At 41.1% G+C, this 14,506-nt stretch overlaps 1 protein-coding gene and 1 long non-coding RNA gene across 2 annotated transcripts in view; one reads left to right on the top strand and one right to left on the bottom strand.

Annotated features, from left to right (window-relative positions):
- Positions 1–2,794, bottom strand: part of LOC105532073 (chromosome unknown open reading frame, human C9orf135) — an 88,247-nt gene extending 85,453 nt beyond the window's left edge. The window contains exon 1 of the mRNA XM_011970152.1: positions 2,577–2,794. Within this exon, the coding sequence (XP_011825542.1) occupies positions 2,577–2,728 (152 nt within the window). The 5' untranslated portion in view covers positions 2,729–2,794. The remainder of the gene's footprint in view (positions 1–2,576) is intronic.
- A 54-nt stretch (positions 2,795–2,848) lies between these two features.
- LOC105532072 lies at positions 2,849–4,133 on the top strand. The gene is made up of 2 exons (XR_001004908.1): positions 2,849–2,954; positions 3,313–4,133. It is a non-coding gene; the product is annotated as an uncharacterized LOC105532072 (long non-coding RNA).
- The last annotated feature ends 10,373 nt before the right edge of the window (positions 4,134–14,506 follow it).

Genomic DNA, 14,506 nt, shown 5'->3' with positions numbered 1-14,506 from the left:
TCCACTATTGAAAAAGAATTCTGTTTCTTGAGGGGCTGTTCTTTACTATTCCACTGCACTTGCCTATTCTTTTTTGTCCCCTATCCTTAGTTGAAAACCTTGCTCAGGAACCACCCTCCCCACTGCACCATTACCTTTGTTTCTTATAATCATCTTTTTTGCAAAAATCAGATGATAATGAATTTATTGATCTTATTCTCCTTTACTGCTGTCTGGAGCTCCTTGAGGTCAATGGCCATGTCGTAATACATATAACTAACTTCTACTGTGCTTAATATGTGGCAGGCCATGTGTTAAAACGTGTTTTATGTATCATACCTCATTTAATGTTACAATAACCCTGTCATCCTCATTTTACAGTTGCAGAAACAGGCCCAGAGCAGTCAAGTCACTTGCCACAACACACAGCAAGAGAGTTAGTTTTCAAACCTAGAGCCCGAGTTTAACCATTATGCTATGCTAAATCAATAGTGTTAGCTACTGATATGGTTTGACTCTGTGTCCCCACTCAAATCTCATCTTGATTTGTAATCCCCACATTGGGAGGGACCTGTAGTCCCAATGTGTCAGGAGAGGGAGGTGATTGGATCATGAGAAAATTTTCCCCATGCTGTTCTCATGATAGTGAGTGAGTTCTCACAAGATTTGATGGTTTTATCAGTGTTTGGAAGTTCCTCCTTCACCCTTCTCTCTCCTGCTGCCTTGTGAAGAAGGTGCTTGCTTTCCCTTTGCCTTCCACTGTGGCTGTAAGTTTCCTGAGGCTTCCCAAGATCTGATGCACTGTAAGTCAATTAAACTTCTTTCCTTTATAAATCACCCAGTCTCAGGTTTTTCTTTATAGCAGTGTGAGAACGGACTCATACAGCTACCCTACATTATTGACAACTTATGATTTTCCAGGAATGATGCTAAATGCTTTACAACAATTATCTAATCGAATCCGTTTCTCTATCTCTATGTCCCCAACATGTAGCAAAGTGCATGACACACAAATGTTATGTTGGGTTGAATTTAAGTCTTCCTGTTCCCCAGCCTTCCTTCCAAAACCAATGCATGATATCCCTCTATATTTTCAGCAGCGGCTGGAATGACTTACAGTGTTCCACTACCCTTTTCTCCTCACCAGGTTCCTCACCTTCTTCTCATTTATGTTCTTCTGTGGTTTTGCTATTGATATCTGTAACTTTCAAAATGGAATTTTCAAAGTAATAGTGGTGCAGCAGAGAGCAGAAGCACTGTCCCTTTGCAAAAGGTCTTTCTCTTTAACAGTAACTTCTAGTGGTGATTTATATTATGACTCAAATCTCTGTAGGGTAACAGAATCACAGAAGAGCTAAGTGTTTTGCTTGAGAGCTATGAGGTAAGCCCCACATGAGGCTAAAAGAGGATTTTCTGTTTCCCAGTGTAGCTTTGGATTCCAAATCTGTATAACCTCTCACAGTAAGTTCAAAGGAGGAAGAGAGACAGTTTCAGGGTTGAGAAGTAAAAGCAGAAAAGTAAACTTGTTGGAAAGCAGGGAGTTAATTTGAGGGAAAGAATTTGAAAAGTCCTAAAAGTTTCCACTATTCTTCCAGTTTCTCTTTAAGAGAAAGTGAATTTCCAGGTCAAGGTCTAAAGCACAAGAAGTAAACCAAATGCTTCTTGGGGCCAAGCAAGAACTTACATGAGGGAAGTTCCTAAAGACAGAACAACACCCATCTTAAGGCGTAGCCAGTGCTCAGCTCTGGTGCATTCATAGTTTCCCAGAGAAATAAAATCCTCCCTGGCCAGGACTTTCAAATTTTCAAATATATAACCCTGGATTTATTGTGAATCTCCTAGTTTTAAATGTGGCCAACTAATTAAAATGAAAAAAATAAAAAAGTAAACAGAGATTATGCGAAGCAATGTCTTTTGGTCTTAACCAGTGTGAGATGCCAGTTTGCAGTCTCTGGCCAGAAAAGTCCTTGTATGTAGCCTAGAAAATATGAGGGGCCTCGTTCAAATCACTCAATGTATGCCCTACCCCCAGAAAATGGCAGCCCTGGAGGCTGGTCCTCTAAACAGGCATCTCCCTCCTGCTGTGCCCCTGGCCTCCAATTCCTTTTATGAGTAAGTGCCTGTTTCAGAAATGTGATTTCCAGGCCTCTGATAGCACCCGCTTTTCACCCCCTATTTATACACACCCGCTCTGTGCGAATGAGCTAAAACCTCAGGTGGCCGGGGATTTGGCTGCTGCATGGCCCAGTGTGTGTGTGGTTGGGAGCTGCCCCTGGAAGACTTTTCTATTTCCTCCTGCCTGCTCCAACCCTCTCTCCCACTCTCCCCATCTCTCCTTTGAAAATACTTCTTTCACTTTTTTTTTTCTCTCTTTTCCGCCTTCCCACTCCTCTCTCGTCTCACCTTTTCCTCACCTTTCTTCTCATTTCCTTCTTTCTCTACCTTTCTCCCCCATTTTTCTCATTCTTTTTTCTGTTTCCTCTCTCTTCTCCACTCCTGTCCCCTCTCTCTGACTCTCCTTTCCTATCCTGTTCTAGCCTTTCCCCTCTCTTTCCTTCCCCCAATACCTGGGATCTTGGGAGGGGAACCTCGCTCACCAGGAATACACCAACACCGGCTTCGAATATTTCTTGTGATGGGAGCGAAGGGTCAGGGAGCCCTTGCGCTCCACCAAGTCCAGGGGTCCGATCTCCAACCAGTGTTGCTTGCTGTCGCACCAGTCCTGACAGAATCTGTCAAGGCTTTCCATGGCAGCCCTCGAGGTATAGACCTCTGAGGAGTTCTCTATGCACCTCTCCTGCCCTACTAGACCGGAAGTACCAAGATTTGGCGTCTCTTATCTCCTAAGCAACCTGGGGCGGGGCCAATGGAGGGGCGGATCCAACCTGACGGCCAAACGTTTCCTAGACGTTGTCGTTACTGATAAGAAACTACGTTTCCCAGAATGCAGCGAGGGTAGCGACCGGGCTACATAGGTGATAAAAGGCGGAACTGCATCCTGGGATCTGCCGTTTCGCCTGTCCACCCGCCAAATCTTAAGAGTGGCTGGGCGCAGTTATGGGGGAGTGGTGGGTCAGTTAAGTACCAAGGGAAGAGCAAATTCCCTGAGCCCTGAGTGGGTCTGTTTGGGCTGTTTTTAGAGAAGTTCTTTTTCTTTTTTTTTTTTTAAGACAGAGTCTCACTCTGTCACCCAGGTAGGCTGGAGTGCAGTGGCGCGATCTCGGCTCACTGCAACCTCCGCCTCCCAGGTTCAAGCGATTCTCCTGCCTCAGCCTCCTGTAGCTGGGATTACAGGGGCCCGCCACCAGGCCGGCTAATTTTTTGTATTTTTAGTAGAGACAGGTTTTCACCATGTTGGCCATGCTGGTCTCGAATTCTAACCTCAAATGATCCGCCCGCCTCGGTCTTTCAAACTGCTGGGATTACAGGCTGAGTCACCGCGCCCAGCCTTTACAGAAGTTCTTTCTACCGTCCATCATCCATTGCCACCACATCTTCTGCTTACAAGTTATTTATAATAAGTTTGACTAAAAGAGAACAAGACAGCATCCCCTGAAACCCAAAGTGTGTCATTCTATACAGCTTTCTCACCTGCGAAAGAGGAGGAGCAGACTCATGCAGCAAATCACCTAAAAAGTCTGAGGATCAAAAAGTCTAGCTCCAGTTTCAGATCCTCTCTCGACCTTTCTGAACACTAGTTTCTTCCTCTGAAAAACGAAAGAGGGAATGGGACCGTAGAGTGGAGTGAGCACAAGAATCGCAAGTTCCTTCAGGCTATGATGCTGCAAGACTCTAGGTACAGTTTAGGACTCTGGGCATTCAGATCCCCAGGACTTGTCAAGTTCTCCTCATTGAAATTTTTGATATTTTGTGACAACAGAAATTCATCACATTTTTGTGCTGTGTGTTATATGTGGGAAGGAGATTTCAAAAAGATTGCCTTTTGAAGTTATTGGATAGCTGTGTTACAGAAGAAAAGACATTTTACTTCATTTTTGACTTTCCAAGAAAAGAATATGTAACACATCAGAATTCTTCTCTCCTCCCTGGCCTTAGTCGAGTACTTGAGGGGCATTAAAGGGCTTCATCCTTGCAATCACTTACCCAGCATAGTCCTTAATACAGATATCTTCAGTGTTGAATGAATGAATAAATGTTCATTATGTTTGATTACCTTAGATTTACTTTCCAAAAGTGTCTTACTTGAAGAAGACCACATGTACACAAAGAATCAAACTTTAAAACAGAGTAAGAGACCATTCACACTACAAATAGAGTCTTTGGTTTATAAAAGATGTGTTATAGTGCTCCCATAAATAATGAGGCACTCTTCTGTATCAGATGGCACAAATTTGATTACATATAGCTACTAAGTGGTTTTCCGTGGTCTGTGGTGCATAATGTGGGTGCCTGTGGTATGCTATGGTCTCTATTTTACTGACAGCTACAGTTAAAACATATTTCTTAAAACCAAATAAACAGTCCACCATCACCAGCCAAGTGCTAGGAGAGGGCTGACTGCTATTTTAGCCCATTTCTTCTAGGCAGAATGAAAAGAAAAATATAAGTTAACTTTAAAAGGGGAAATATGATCCCCGTCAAGCTCAATTCTGTCCAATCAAAGCACAGCATATTGATGTTGCTCCAAAAATATTATCATCATTGCTGTCATCTGTTCATGTGTTCATTTTACTTACGTTTAGAGTGGCGGTAACATAATATATGTGCAACCAATATGTCAGATCTCTGCAGACAATTTCACTCAAAGATGGAAGCTGCCCAAGGCCAAGCTCTTTCCACAGTGCATGAGTGCCGCAGAGATTTAAAAAGCTTTTCAGCACACCAAGGAGCAATAAGTTAAGAAAACATGCAAAACAAACATAGCTTGTTATTTCAGAGTTCCTTAAGCCAAGCCGACCACCTATTTGAGTGTGTGACTATGTTTTTTGTTATACTCACTTTTCTGTTTGTATCAAATTTATAAACTTCATTGTCTTCTGTGTCTACTGAATACTTTTCAACATCCTTGTCCTAGGATTTAGGATATTAATTATGTGATATCCTCGAGTTTATGGGCATTTCATTTTCTTTGTATACACCAATACATACTGTAGAATTTTGGTTTCTTGATTCTTTAGCAATGAAACAGGAATAGAACAGCACTTATCGCAGAGGTTTCTTAATAGAACTATATAATATAATAAATACATTAAAAGCAGGTACCACAGTGCCTAATAGATGCTCAGTCCTCACTTATATTTAAACTTCTGCTGCTAGTATTACTACACCCTGACTTTGTCTTTATCATTTGTAAGCATATCCTAAAATGTGGTGGGGCTTTTTGTGTGGCGTTTCCTATACTCACCGTTTTCAACCTTTGTTTACTAGCTCTTTTGAATGAATATCTTTTTTATTCTAGTTTAATAGGAAATTTAATAGCCAGGATCAGAAAAATGGAGGCAAGAAATTTGGATATGGTACCACTGATAACGATAACTTTGCATTTCCTATATTATTTCTCTTCAAGACTATAAATAAGTTTTATACTTTATAAATGTTAAATCACTGATCCTCAACATACTTGAGTTGCCCCTGTTTTCTTCAAACTTTAGCAAACCACTGAAGTACAGAGCTTAAAGCAATGCCTTCTATTTGTATTAATCCCTTTGTGCTGTAATATCCTTATGGTGAGAAAATTAGAGCTCAGGTGGGGGAGGAACTGGGACTTTTCTGTAAGATAAGTGTAGGCAGGTCAACTCAGGAAGTGAGCTTATGCTAATAAATTTCCTTATTAGCTTTATCAGATTCCTGAAGAGATTGCCAAGGACTGAACAGGACAGCAAACCTAAAACAGATGTAAACCAACCAGATGTAAACGTCTATGGGGGCAAACCTCTTTGCCATCTCCTTTCCCTTCCTGTCTTGATCTGTGCTCAATTCCTGGAAAAGCCCCTACTCAGGATCTCCTAAAGTCTCCAGTAGCTCCAGTAGCATGTTTCCTTCCCGCCCCCATTAAATTTACTTCTGTCTATCAAATGTCTTTCAATTATGCTGAGAGACAAGAATTTAACATTGCTTAAGAAAACTGATTTGTACTATCTCTATGTCAAATCCAGTTTAAATATGTTAAAAACTCCTGTTTAAATTGTATAGCACTCAGAAACTTAAAACTCAGCAGTGATGTCCTAATCAAGGATTGTATAGTATTTTTTTTTAACTACTCCAGGAATAGGGAATTCCTGTTACTCACCTACATATACATCTATGGTTTCCCTTTTGAGTATTCTTTACAAAAAGTTGGAGTCCACCTGCTATGTCAAAATGAATAAGAGGTTCTTGCTCAGAAAAGGGGGATTGGGAGAAACTGGGGATGGTGAGGAACCAGACCTCCCCATCTCCAGCTCCCCACATCCCTATTTTCTTTCCCCTCTTCCTCTCCCTTCTTCTTTTGCTTTTTCCCACTTTCCCCTTTATCCCTTACTTTTCCATGTCTTACTCCTTTTCTTCTTTCTTCCCTTATTTCTCTCTCTCCTCCTCCTCTCTGTCTCTCTGTTTCCTTCCTCTCTTCTTACAACTTTGAGAAGTAGTATGCATTTTGGAGTCAGGATCTGTCACTGAGAACCCAGGTACAAATCAAATGAAAGAAAAATAATCAGACCTAGAAACCAAAGCCAAAATTTATATGAATAAGTTTATGTCTCACAACTCTCAAAGGAATCAACTTGAGCAAAACTTCAATCTTCTTTCCTTTCCTGTAACTGTAACTACCAAAAGTCTTTTTTAGAATGATTTTAACCTTGAGTATGATTCCTCTGTGCTTCTAATTTGGACTGTGAATCAATTCGATATCTACTTGTCCTTAAGCGATTATCACTAACTAGCATTGATTAAGTGCTGACATGCAACAGGCATTATTTCTGGAACTCCTACTGCCAGCATGGGGGATTAATTTATTAAATATTCAGTGTATACTATAATTCAGCATTTCCTTCATTTTAATATCTAATCCAGCCAATAAGTGAAATACCTTGACAGAGTTATTCACAATTATTATGATAAATTTTAATGCCCAAGATTAGTAATGACATACTCTAGCATAAAGGTAGCTGAGGGACTTTGAAAATATCCTATAAGTTGGAAATCCTTAATTATTCCAAGACTGAATATCCATTTTCATAAAATATTCTCATCAGTTTCTCGCCAGTGCTGCTTTGCTTTTTGAAACCTTCATTGTTGTTATTGTTGTTGTTGTTGTTGCTGTTGTTGTTGAGATGGAGTTTGGCTCTTGTTGCCCAGGCTGGAGTGCAATGGTGCGATCTCGACTCACTGCAACCTCCACCTCCCAGGTTTCAGCGATTCTTCTGCCTCAGCCTCCCTAGTAGCTGGGATTACAGGTGCGCGCCACCACGCCTGGCTAATTTTTTGTGTTTTCAGTACAGATGAGGTTTCACCATATTGGCCAACCTTCATTGTTTATTAGCAGCAAGAATGAGACAATTTAGCTACCAGTTAAGAGTTCTTAAGAAAGGAGTGGTACTTGAAATTAAATTCAGTATGGTTGTGGCTTTCTTTGTTCTTTGTGGTCTTTAGTTTGGTTGAAGGAACCTCATCTCTCAGGGAAAAAGCTCAGAGAAAATCAGGGGGTGGGGCAGGGGATCTTTTCTACTCTGAGAGTGATGGAAATTTGCCCATATCCCTGACAAGCCCTGCCACCAGCCATGTGGTGAGCAAGCTGGTAAGGAACTGACCGAGAGGCTTTCCCCAGAGGGTCAGGTGTGAGCAGACAGTTCCGGTTTGCTGCATGCAACAGAGGCTTTTCTAGGATGAGGACACCTAGTCACCAATCTGGGGGTAATGGAAGGTTCAGGGAAGAAGCTGGAAAATTTATTGACCTTGTCTGAAAAAGAAAAAAGAACAAAAGGAAGTGAAATTTTACCTGCTTTTAGGGTTGAATTTTAAGTAGTCATCTAATTGCTTTAATATAAATGAGGTCCAGAGAGTTTCCAAGTAAAAAGATAATTTCCAGTTAAAGTTTCTATAATAGTAGTGACTCAGCTTTGTTTTTTTAAGAGATGGAGTCTTGTTATGTTGCCGAGGCTGCACCTGAACTCCTGGGCTCAAGTGATCCTCCTGCCTCAGCCTTTCCAGTAGCCGGCACTGTAGGCTCAAACCACTATGCCCAGAATTGAGCTAGTATACTCTTGATGACAAATGAGAGAAAGTTAAACTAATTAGGTCAAAAAGAGGAATTTTTGGACTTACATAACTGGGAATTCCAGGGGTGTGTCTGGTTTAAGCATATCTGGATCCCAGGGCTTAATACTGTCTTTGGAATGCTGTTTCTCTATTTCCTGGTTCTGCTTTACTTTTTGGGTTAGCTTATTCTCAACCAAGCCCTCTCCAAGATGGCCATTGACTTACATTATTCCCTAACTCCCCACAACATAAAGCACTCCTCTTCCTTCAAGCTCCAGCAGAAGTCTTGGTCACTCGTTGACCTGACTTGGCTCGTGCGATCTACTCTGAAAATGTCACTAGAGTCAGGCCCAGAGGTAATGTGGTACTTTCCCCAGCTGGGTCTGTGTCATGAGGTTCTCTTTGAAGGATGATGCCCACTCTGTCTAAACAATCTGGACTAAAAGTATGGAATTGTACTACAGGGAAAAATAGGTTGCTACTTCCAAAGTAAGGGAAAGTGTGCCTGACAGGCAAAAATAATAGATACCCGCTGCAGATAGTAACAATAAGACATCCCATCCACATATCACCTGATAGAATACTTTCACATACACAGCAGGTCCTTGAGTAACATCATTTTCATTTCATTCAATGCCATCTCATCATAATGTTGATGAGAAAAACAATTGCTTGCCAGCTGGGGCCATATCTGTGTGGAGTCTGCATGTTCTTGCCATGTCAGCGTGCGTTTTCTCTGGGTACTCTGGTTTCCTCCCACATCTGAAAGCTGTGCAGATTAGGTTCATCGGCATATCAACACAGCCTCATTGTAGGTGAGTTCAGATGGGTTCCAGCCTTGGCCTTGAGCTGCTGAGATAGGCTCTGGCCTTCTACAGCTATGAACTGGAATAATCGGGTAAATAATTATCATACTTGCTTGCTTGTTTGTATTAATCTTTTTTAAATGTATATCTAGCTCACTTTTATATTAATGTTTAATATTACAGTGTTTATGGTCTTTATTAAGAAGTTTGGTGATGTTTTTGTGACCTGAAATATGCCATAAGAATGTAACTCATTTGTATCGATTCACTTTTGGTAAAGTTGGTTTCATCACAGCTCCTTTTCACTTAAAGTCATAGTTTTCAAGAACCTGGTGACAATGTTGAGTGAAGGCTTACCGTATTCTCTTACTTGACCCTCACAAAAACTATGCATTGTATTAGGTTCTCCAGAACCAATAGGACATATATAGATATATAAAGGGAGATTAAAATGGGAGTTGACTCACACGATTATGGAGGCCGAGAAGTCCCACCATCTGCTGTTGGCAGCTGGAGTTCCCGAAAGCCAGTGGGAAAATTCAATTCAAGTCTGAAGGCCTGAGAACCAGTGGAGCCAATGGTGCAACTCCCAGCATGAGTCCAAAGGCCAGAGGATCCGGGAAGTTGCCAGTGTAAGTCTTGGAATTCACAGGCCTGAAAACCAGGAGCTCAGATATCTGAGGGCACAGGAAGACAGAGAGAGAGAATTTGCTTTTCCTCTGCCTCTTGGTTCTATTTGGGTGTTCATTGGATTGGGTGATGCTGATCTGCAATGGTGAGGGCAGATATTTACTCAGTCTACTGAGTAAATGATAATTTCTTCCAGAAACACCCTCACAAACACACTCAGAAACAATGTTTTACTGAGTATCTGAGTACCCCTTAGCCCAGTCAGGATGACACATAAAATTACCCATCACAGATACACAGTTGACCCTTGAACAACATGGGTTTGAATTGCACAGATCCACTTATACGTGGATTTCTTTTCAGTAAGTTACACCGAGTGTGCCAGACTCTCCCCTTCCACCTCCTCCACTTCTTCTACCTCTGCTGACCCTGAGATAGCAAGATCAACCCCTCCTCTTCCTCCTCTTCCTCAGCCTACTCAAGTGAAGACAAGGAAGATGAAGACTTATGACGATGCATTTCCACTCAATAAATAGTAAATGTATTTTCTCTTCCTTGTAATTTTCTTGATAACATTTTCTTTTCTCTAGCTTACTTTGTTGTGAGACTAATACATATGACATACAATATATGGGTTAAGTGACTGTTTATGTTATTGGTGAGGCTTCCAGTCAACAGTAGGTTATTAGCAGTTAAATTTTGGGGGAATCAAAAGCTATACATGGATTTTTGACTGCACAGAGGGCTGGCACCCCTAACCCCACATTGTTCAAGGCTCCACTGTACATTGTCATTTCTATTTCTAAGGTGAGTAAACTGAACTGCATCTAGTAAGCCAGTCCCACATTCTTATCTTTGGACTTCAAGGAATTTCTCATTCTACTACAGAAACCACACTTAAATACAGAAACACACACACACATATACACACACACACATAATATATATGATCTGTGTAGAAGTCTGTACATAAGATTATTTCCTCATAGCCATTACCTCTACGACTTTTGTCTCTTGTGCGTATGTGATTACTTACCACCTAAGGCATTGGTCGCTGGTCAATTAGCAGAATGTTTCTAAAGTTCTTACCTTGTTAATTGACTCTAAAATGATAGAATTCAGCTTTCCCAAGGGTTTCAAAAAATATGGTCGAATAGCTTGAGTCTTGTCCTTTGGCCTTGTTACTTGGTATCAGATTTCCTTTTTGTCCTGAAGAACACCTGACCTACAATCTGCCATTCTTTGCTCTAATCCTGTTTGTGTCTAGATTGATTTTTCTTCTCTGGATAATTTCACCCCCCTGTGGTGTGTCCATTGTCCCTCACAGGACTAGAGGACTCAGTTCTTTCTTTCTCAGGATTCTATTGTCTCTCTAGAATTTAAAGATGGTAAAGGGTAGCTGAATTTCTAAAACATTTCAATCCGACATTTTTATACCACAGTGGAAGATTGTATGCTTTGTTTTCTCCAAAGCTATGATTTTAAAACAAGTATGATTTCATTTTCATACAAAATTCTAAGGAAAAATATTACTGAGATCTCAATGTCCTCTGCAAGAATATTCAAATGCCTTATCCAATTGTATCAAGAATTTGTTTTAATATTAAAGGAAATGACCCTGAAATATATTTTAAGTTTTATTATGTAGCTCATGCCATGCCATCTCATCTCATTTACCAGTGTCTGTTCTATTTAGTTTAAAATGAACTAAATTCTTACTCCTGACTGAACCTTATTATTATTAAAAAATGCATCATATTTTCTCCCAGTGTGGATATGCATGAAGACAGTATTTTGCATAAAATTAATTGCCTTTTTTCTTGACATATTACAAGGATGACTATTTTGGAAGTAAAATATATTAACGATTACTCTGATTCACAAATTTGAAAGGTTTCTTCAATAGTGACACAAAGTTTTCTTTTACTATAGTCAGAATGTGGGATAAATACTTTTTCTAGATGGCTTCAATGTCTTATTTTTTTCATGTAAATATAGAGAGAGTCATGGGAAACTAGCCTAGAATCTGAGCATTGGGAGAGTAAAGGTTATTTGATACAGCATCTTAGCCAAAGTATAATGGTTGAGGATACGTATTCCGCATCCATATGAGTGTAGGGAGGACACAGTTCACTCACAAAGGCAGCCTATGTCAATTTATACAAGTTCCATCTTTTATTGAGCTAAAATGAACCTTCTTGGTAGATCCACCTGTTTATTCTACTTTTGGAGGGCTAAAGATAAGTCTTATTTCTCTCTCATGAGGTCCTTTTAGATATGTGAAGAAGAGTTCACATGCTTTCTCTTTTTTTCCAGATCAAGTAAGCAAACCTACCTGCTCTTCGTCTTTATGATGACAGGCACCTCTGGATGTGCATCACTTTGGCTAAGATCTCCTTCAAAAGTGTTTATCAGAAACACTTTTGTGTTTCTGAAAAGTATGGGGCTACTGCCTTCCATGCACTTGATTCTGTACTTTTACTAGCATTGACTAAGCAAGAAGGAAGGAAGAAAAGATGGAGGAAAGGAATAAAGAGAGGAATGGGGCAATGGAAGGTAAGGGAAGACAGACAAACTGAAATCAGAGCACAGAAAAATGAACAAATTCAAAATAAATAAGACCTATTTAAAATAAATGTATTCTCCAAGGCTAATACTAGGATCAGACCCACCACCCGGAGACTAAGCTCTGGACTTCTGGCAAGCTTGGAAAACTTATACGAAGTCCTCCAGCTTGAAGCCAGGGACATTTTGATACGGGACGGGGGCAAGGGAGGGCTGGGAGGAGAAGGGCACCGTCCTTGGTGAGGGCTCCACCCCTGGGCCTGTGCCTACGGACCTAGGTGAGGACACGCATTTCTGTTTTCATGCCCAAATGCTGCATTTTCCAAGACCGCCCTGGTCCGCCATACCACATCCTGTGCATATAAAAACCACAAGACCCTAGCGGGCAGAGACACAAGTGACTGGACATTGAGAGGAACACACCAGCAGAAGAACACAGAAGTGGTTGGATGTCAAGAGGAGCAGAGGAGCAGAGGAGCACACTAACAGGCACTGACAGATGGCAGGTCATCGACTTCTGAGCAGCCCAACTCTAGGGGAAAACCATCTTCCCACTCCACTCGCCTTCTGGCTCCCCATCTATCTGCTGAAAACTTCCACTCAATAAAACCTTGCACTCATTCTCCAAACCCATGTGTGATCTGATTCTTCCGGTACACCAAGGCAAGAATCCTGGGATGCAGAAAGCCCTCCGTCCTTGCAATAAGGCAGAGGGTCTAATCGAGCTGATAAACAGAAGCCATCTACGGAGGGCTAAACTGAAAGAGCACCCTGTAACACACGCCCACTGGGGCTTCTGCTGTAAACATTCACCCCTAGACACTGCCATGGGGTCGAAGCCCCATAGCCTGCCCGTCTGCATGCTCCCCTAGAGGTCTGAGCAGCAGGGAACCAAAGAGGTGAGCCACGCCCTCGTCGTGCGCCCTGCATGGGGGACAAGGGAAATTTTCCTGGTTTATTTTGAAGGGGTCTATGAACATACAAATCCTCTCTGAAGCCATGTACCCCCAATCTAGGCCCTCAGGAGTCCCTCAGATTAAATTCAATAAACGTGAGCTCACAAGAAAACGTTGCTAAACTTAGAGGGAAATAAACTAGGATGAGCAAAACAATAACAAGAGAGGTACGTTCCCCTCCTTCCCCCAGTTCAGATGTATGAATTATTAGATGCAGAACGTGAGATAAATCTGAATGGAAACTCTAAAGAAACAAATCTTGGAATAATAAAATAATTTTATCAAGCAATAAGACACTATCAAAAATGGTCAGAATTTTCAATATTTTGGTAGTTTCTTTCTCTCATCATGGAAATCCTCTGAAGCCGTAGAAAATTGAGAAAACAAAAATTCAGATTTTGGTAAAATTAAAAGAGACTCAAAAACATTTGTAAAGGCTACTGAGTAATTGTGTTCCTTTGGGAATCATGTGGCAGTAAATAGAGAGAAGCCTAAGAATGATGTAAAAGCCACACCACTCCCCCTAAGATTTCCTGCCCTAAACCAAGGGATAGGAATATGTTGCATACTACGTCACCGCTGTGATTATGTCACAGTATATGACAAAGAGGGTTTTGCAAATGTAATTAAGAGTACTATCGAGATGATTTTGAGCTAACTAAAAGAGAAATTATCCTACTGATTCTAATCTAATCATATGAGCTCTTTGAAAGCAGAGTTTTCTCTGTCTGGTGGCAGAAGGGAAAGTTAGAGAGGTTTGAAACACAGAAGGGTTCAAAGTGCCATTTCTAGCTTTGAAGATGGGAGGGTCATGTGAAGGACAGGAGAGAGGCCTCTAGAACCAAAGAGTAAACTTCAGCTGAAGGCTGGCAGGAAAACGGAGACCTCACGTTCACAGCTGTAAGGAACTAAATTCTGTCAGCAACTGAAATGAGCGTAGAAGTGGATTCCTCCCCAGAGCTTCCAGATAAAAGCCCAGTCCAACTAAAAGCTGCATTTCGGCCTTGTGAGACCCTAAGCAGAGAACCCAATGAAGCCTTTCCAGACTTCTGTCTTATAGAATTGTGAGCTAATAAATGCGTGTTGTTTTAAGCCATTTCATTTGTGGTTATTTTTAATGCAGCAATAGAAAACCAAAATGATATTTCAGAAAGTAGGGTTGGTTTAAAAATTGTTTTTGAAGATGATGAGTAACATCTTGAGGTACAGAAACTATCCCTAATGAGCAGAAAATGGATTAGGAAAAGAGGTAAATATTATCAGATGGCCCCCTTGTGATTGACATAGCAGAAGAGGAGGGCTGTCAAGAATTGACTAGTGCTGGCCGGGTGCGGTGGCTCACGCCTGTAATCCCAGCACTTTGGGAGGCCAAGG

Source organism: Mandrillus leucophaeus, unplaced genomic scaffold (assembly GCF_000951045.1).
Source record: "Mandrillus leucophaeus isolate KB7577 unplaced genomic scaffold, Mleu.le_1.0 Scaffold93, whole genome shotgun sequence".
NCBI classification, from domain to species: Eukaryota; Metazoa; Chordata; class Mammalia; order Primates; family Cercopithecidae; genus Mandrillus; species Mandrillus leucophaeus.
The sequence above is the reverse complement of the archived record's forward strand: the minus strand, read 5'-3'. Positions and strand labels throughout refer to the sequence as shown.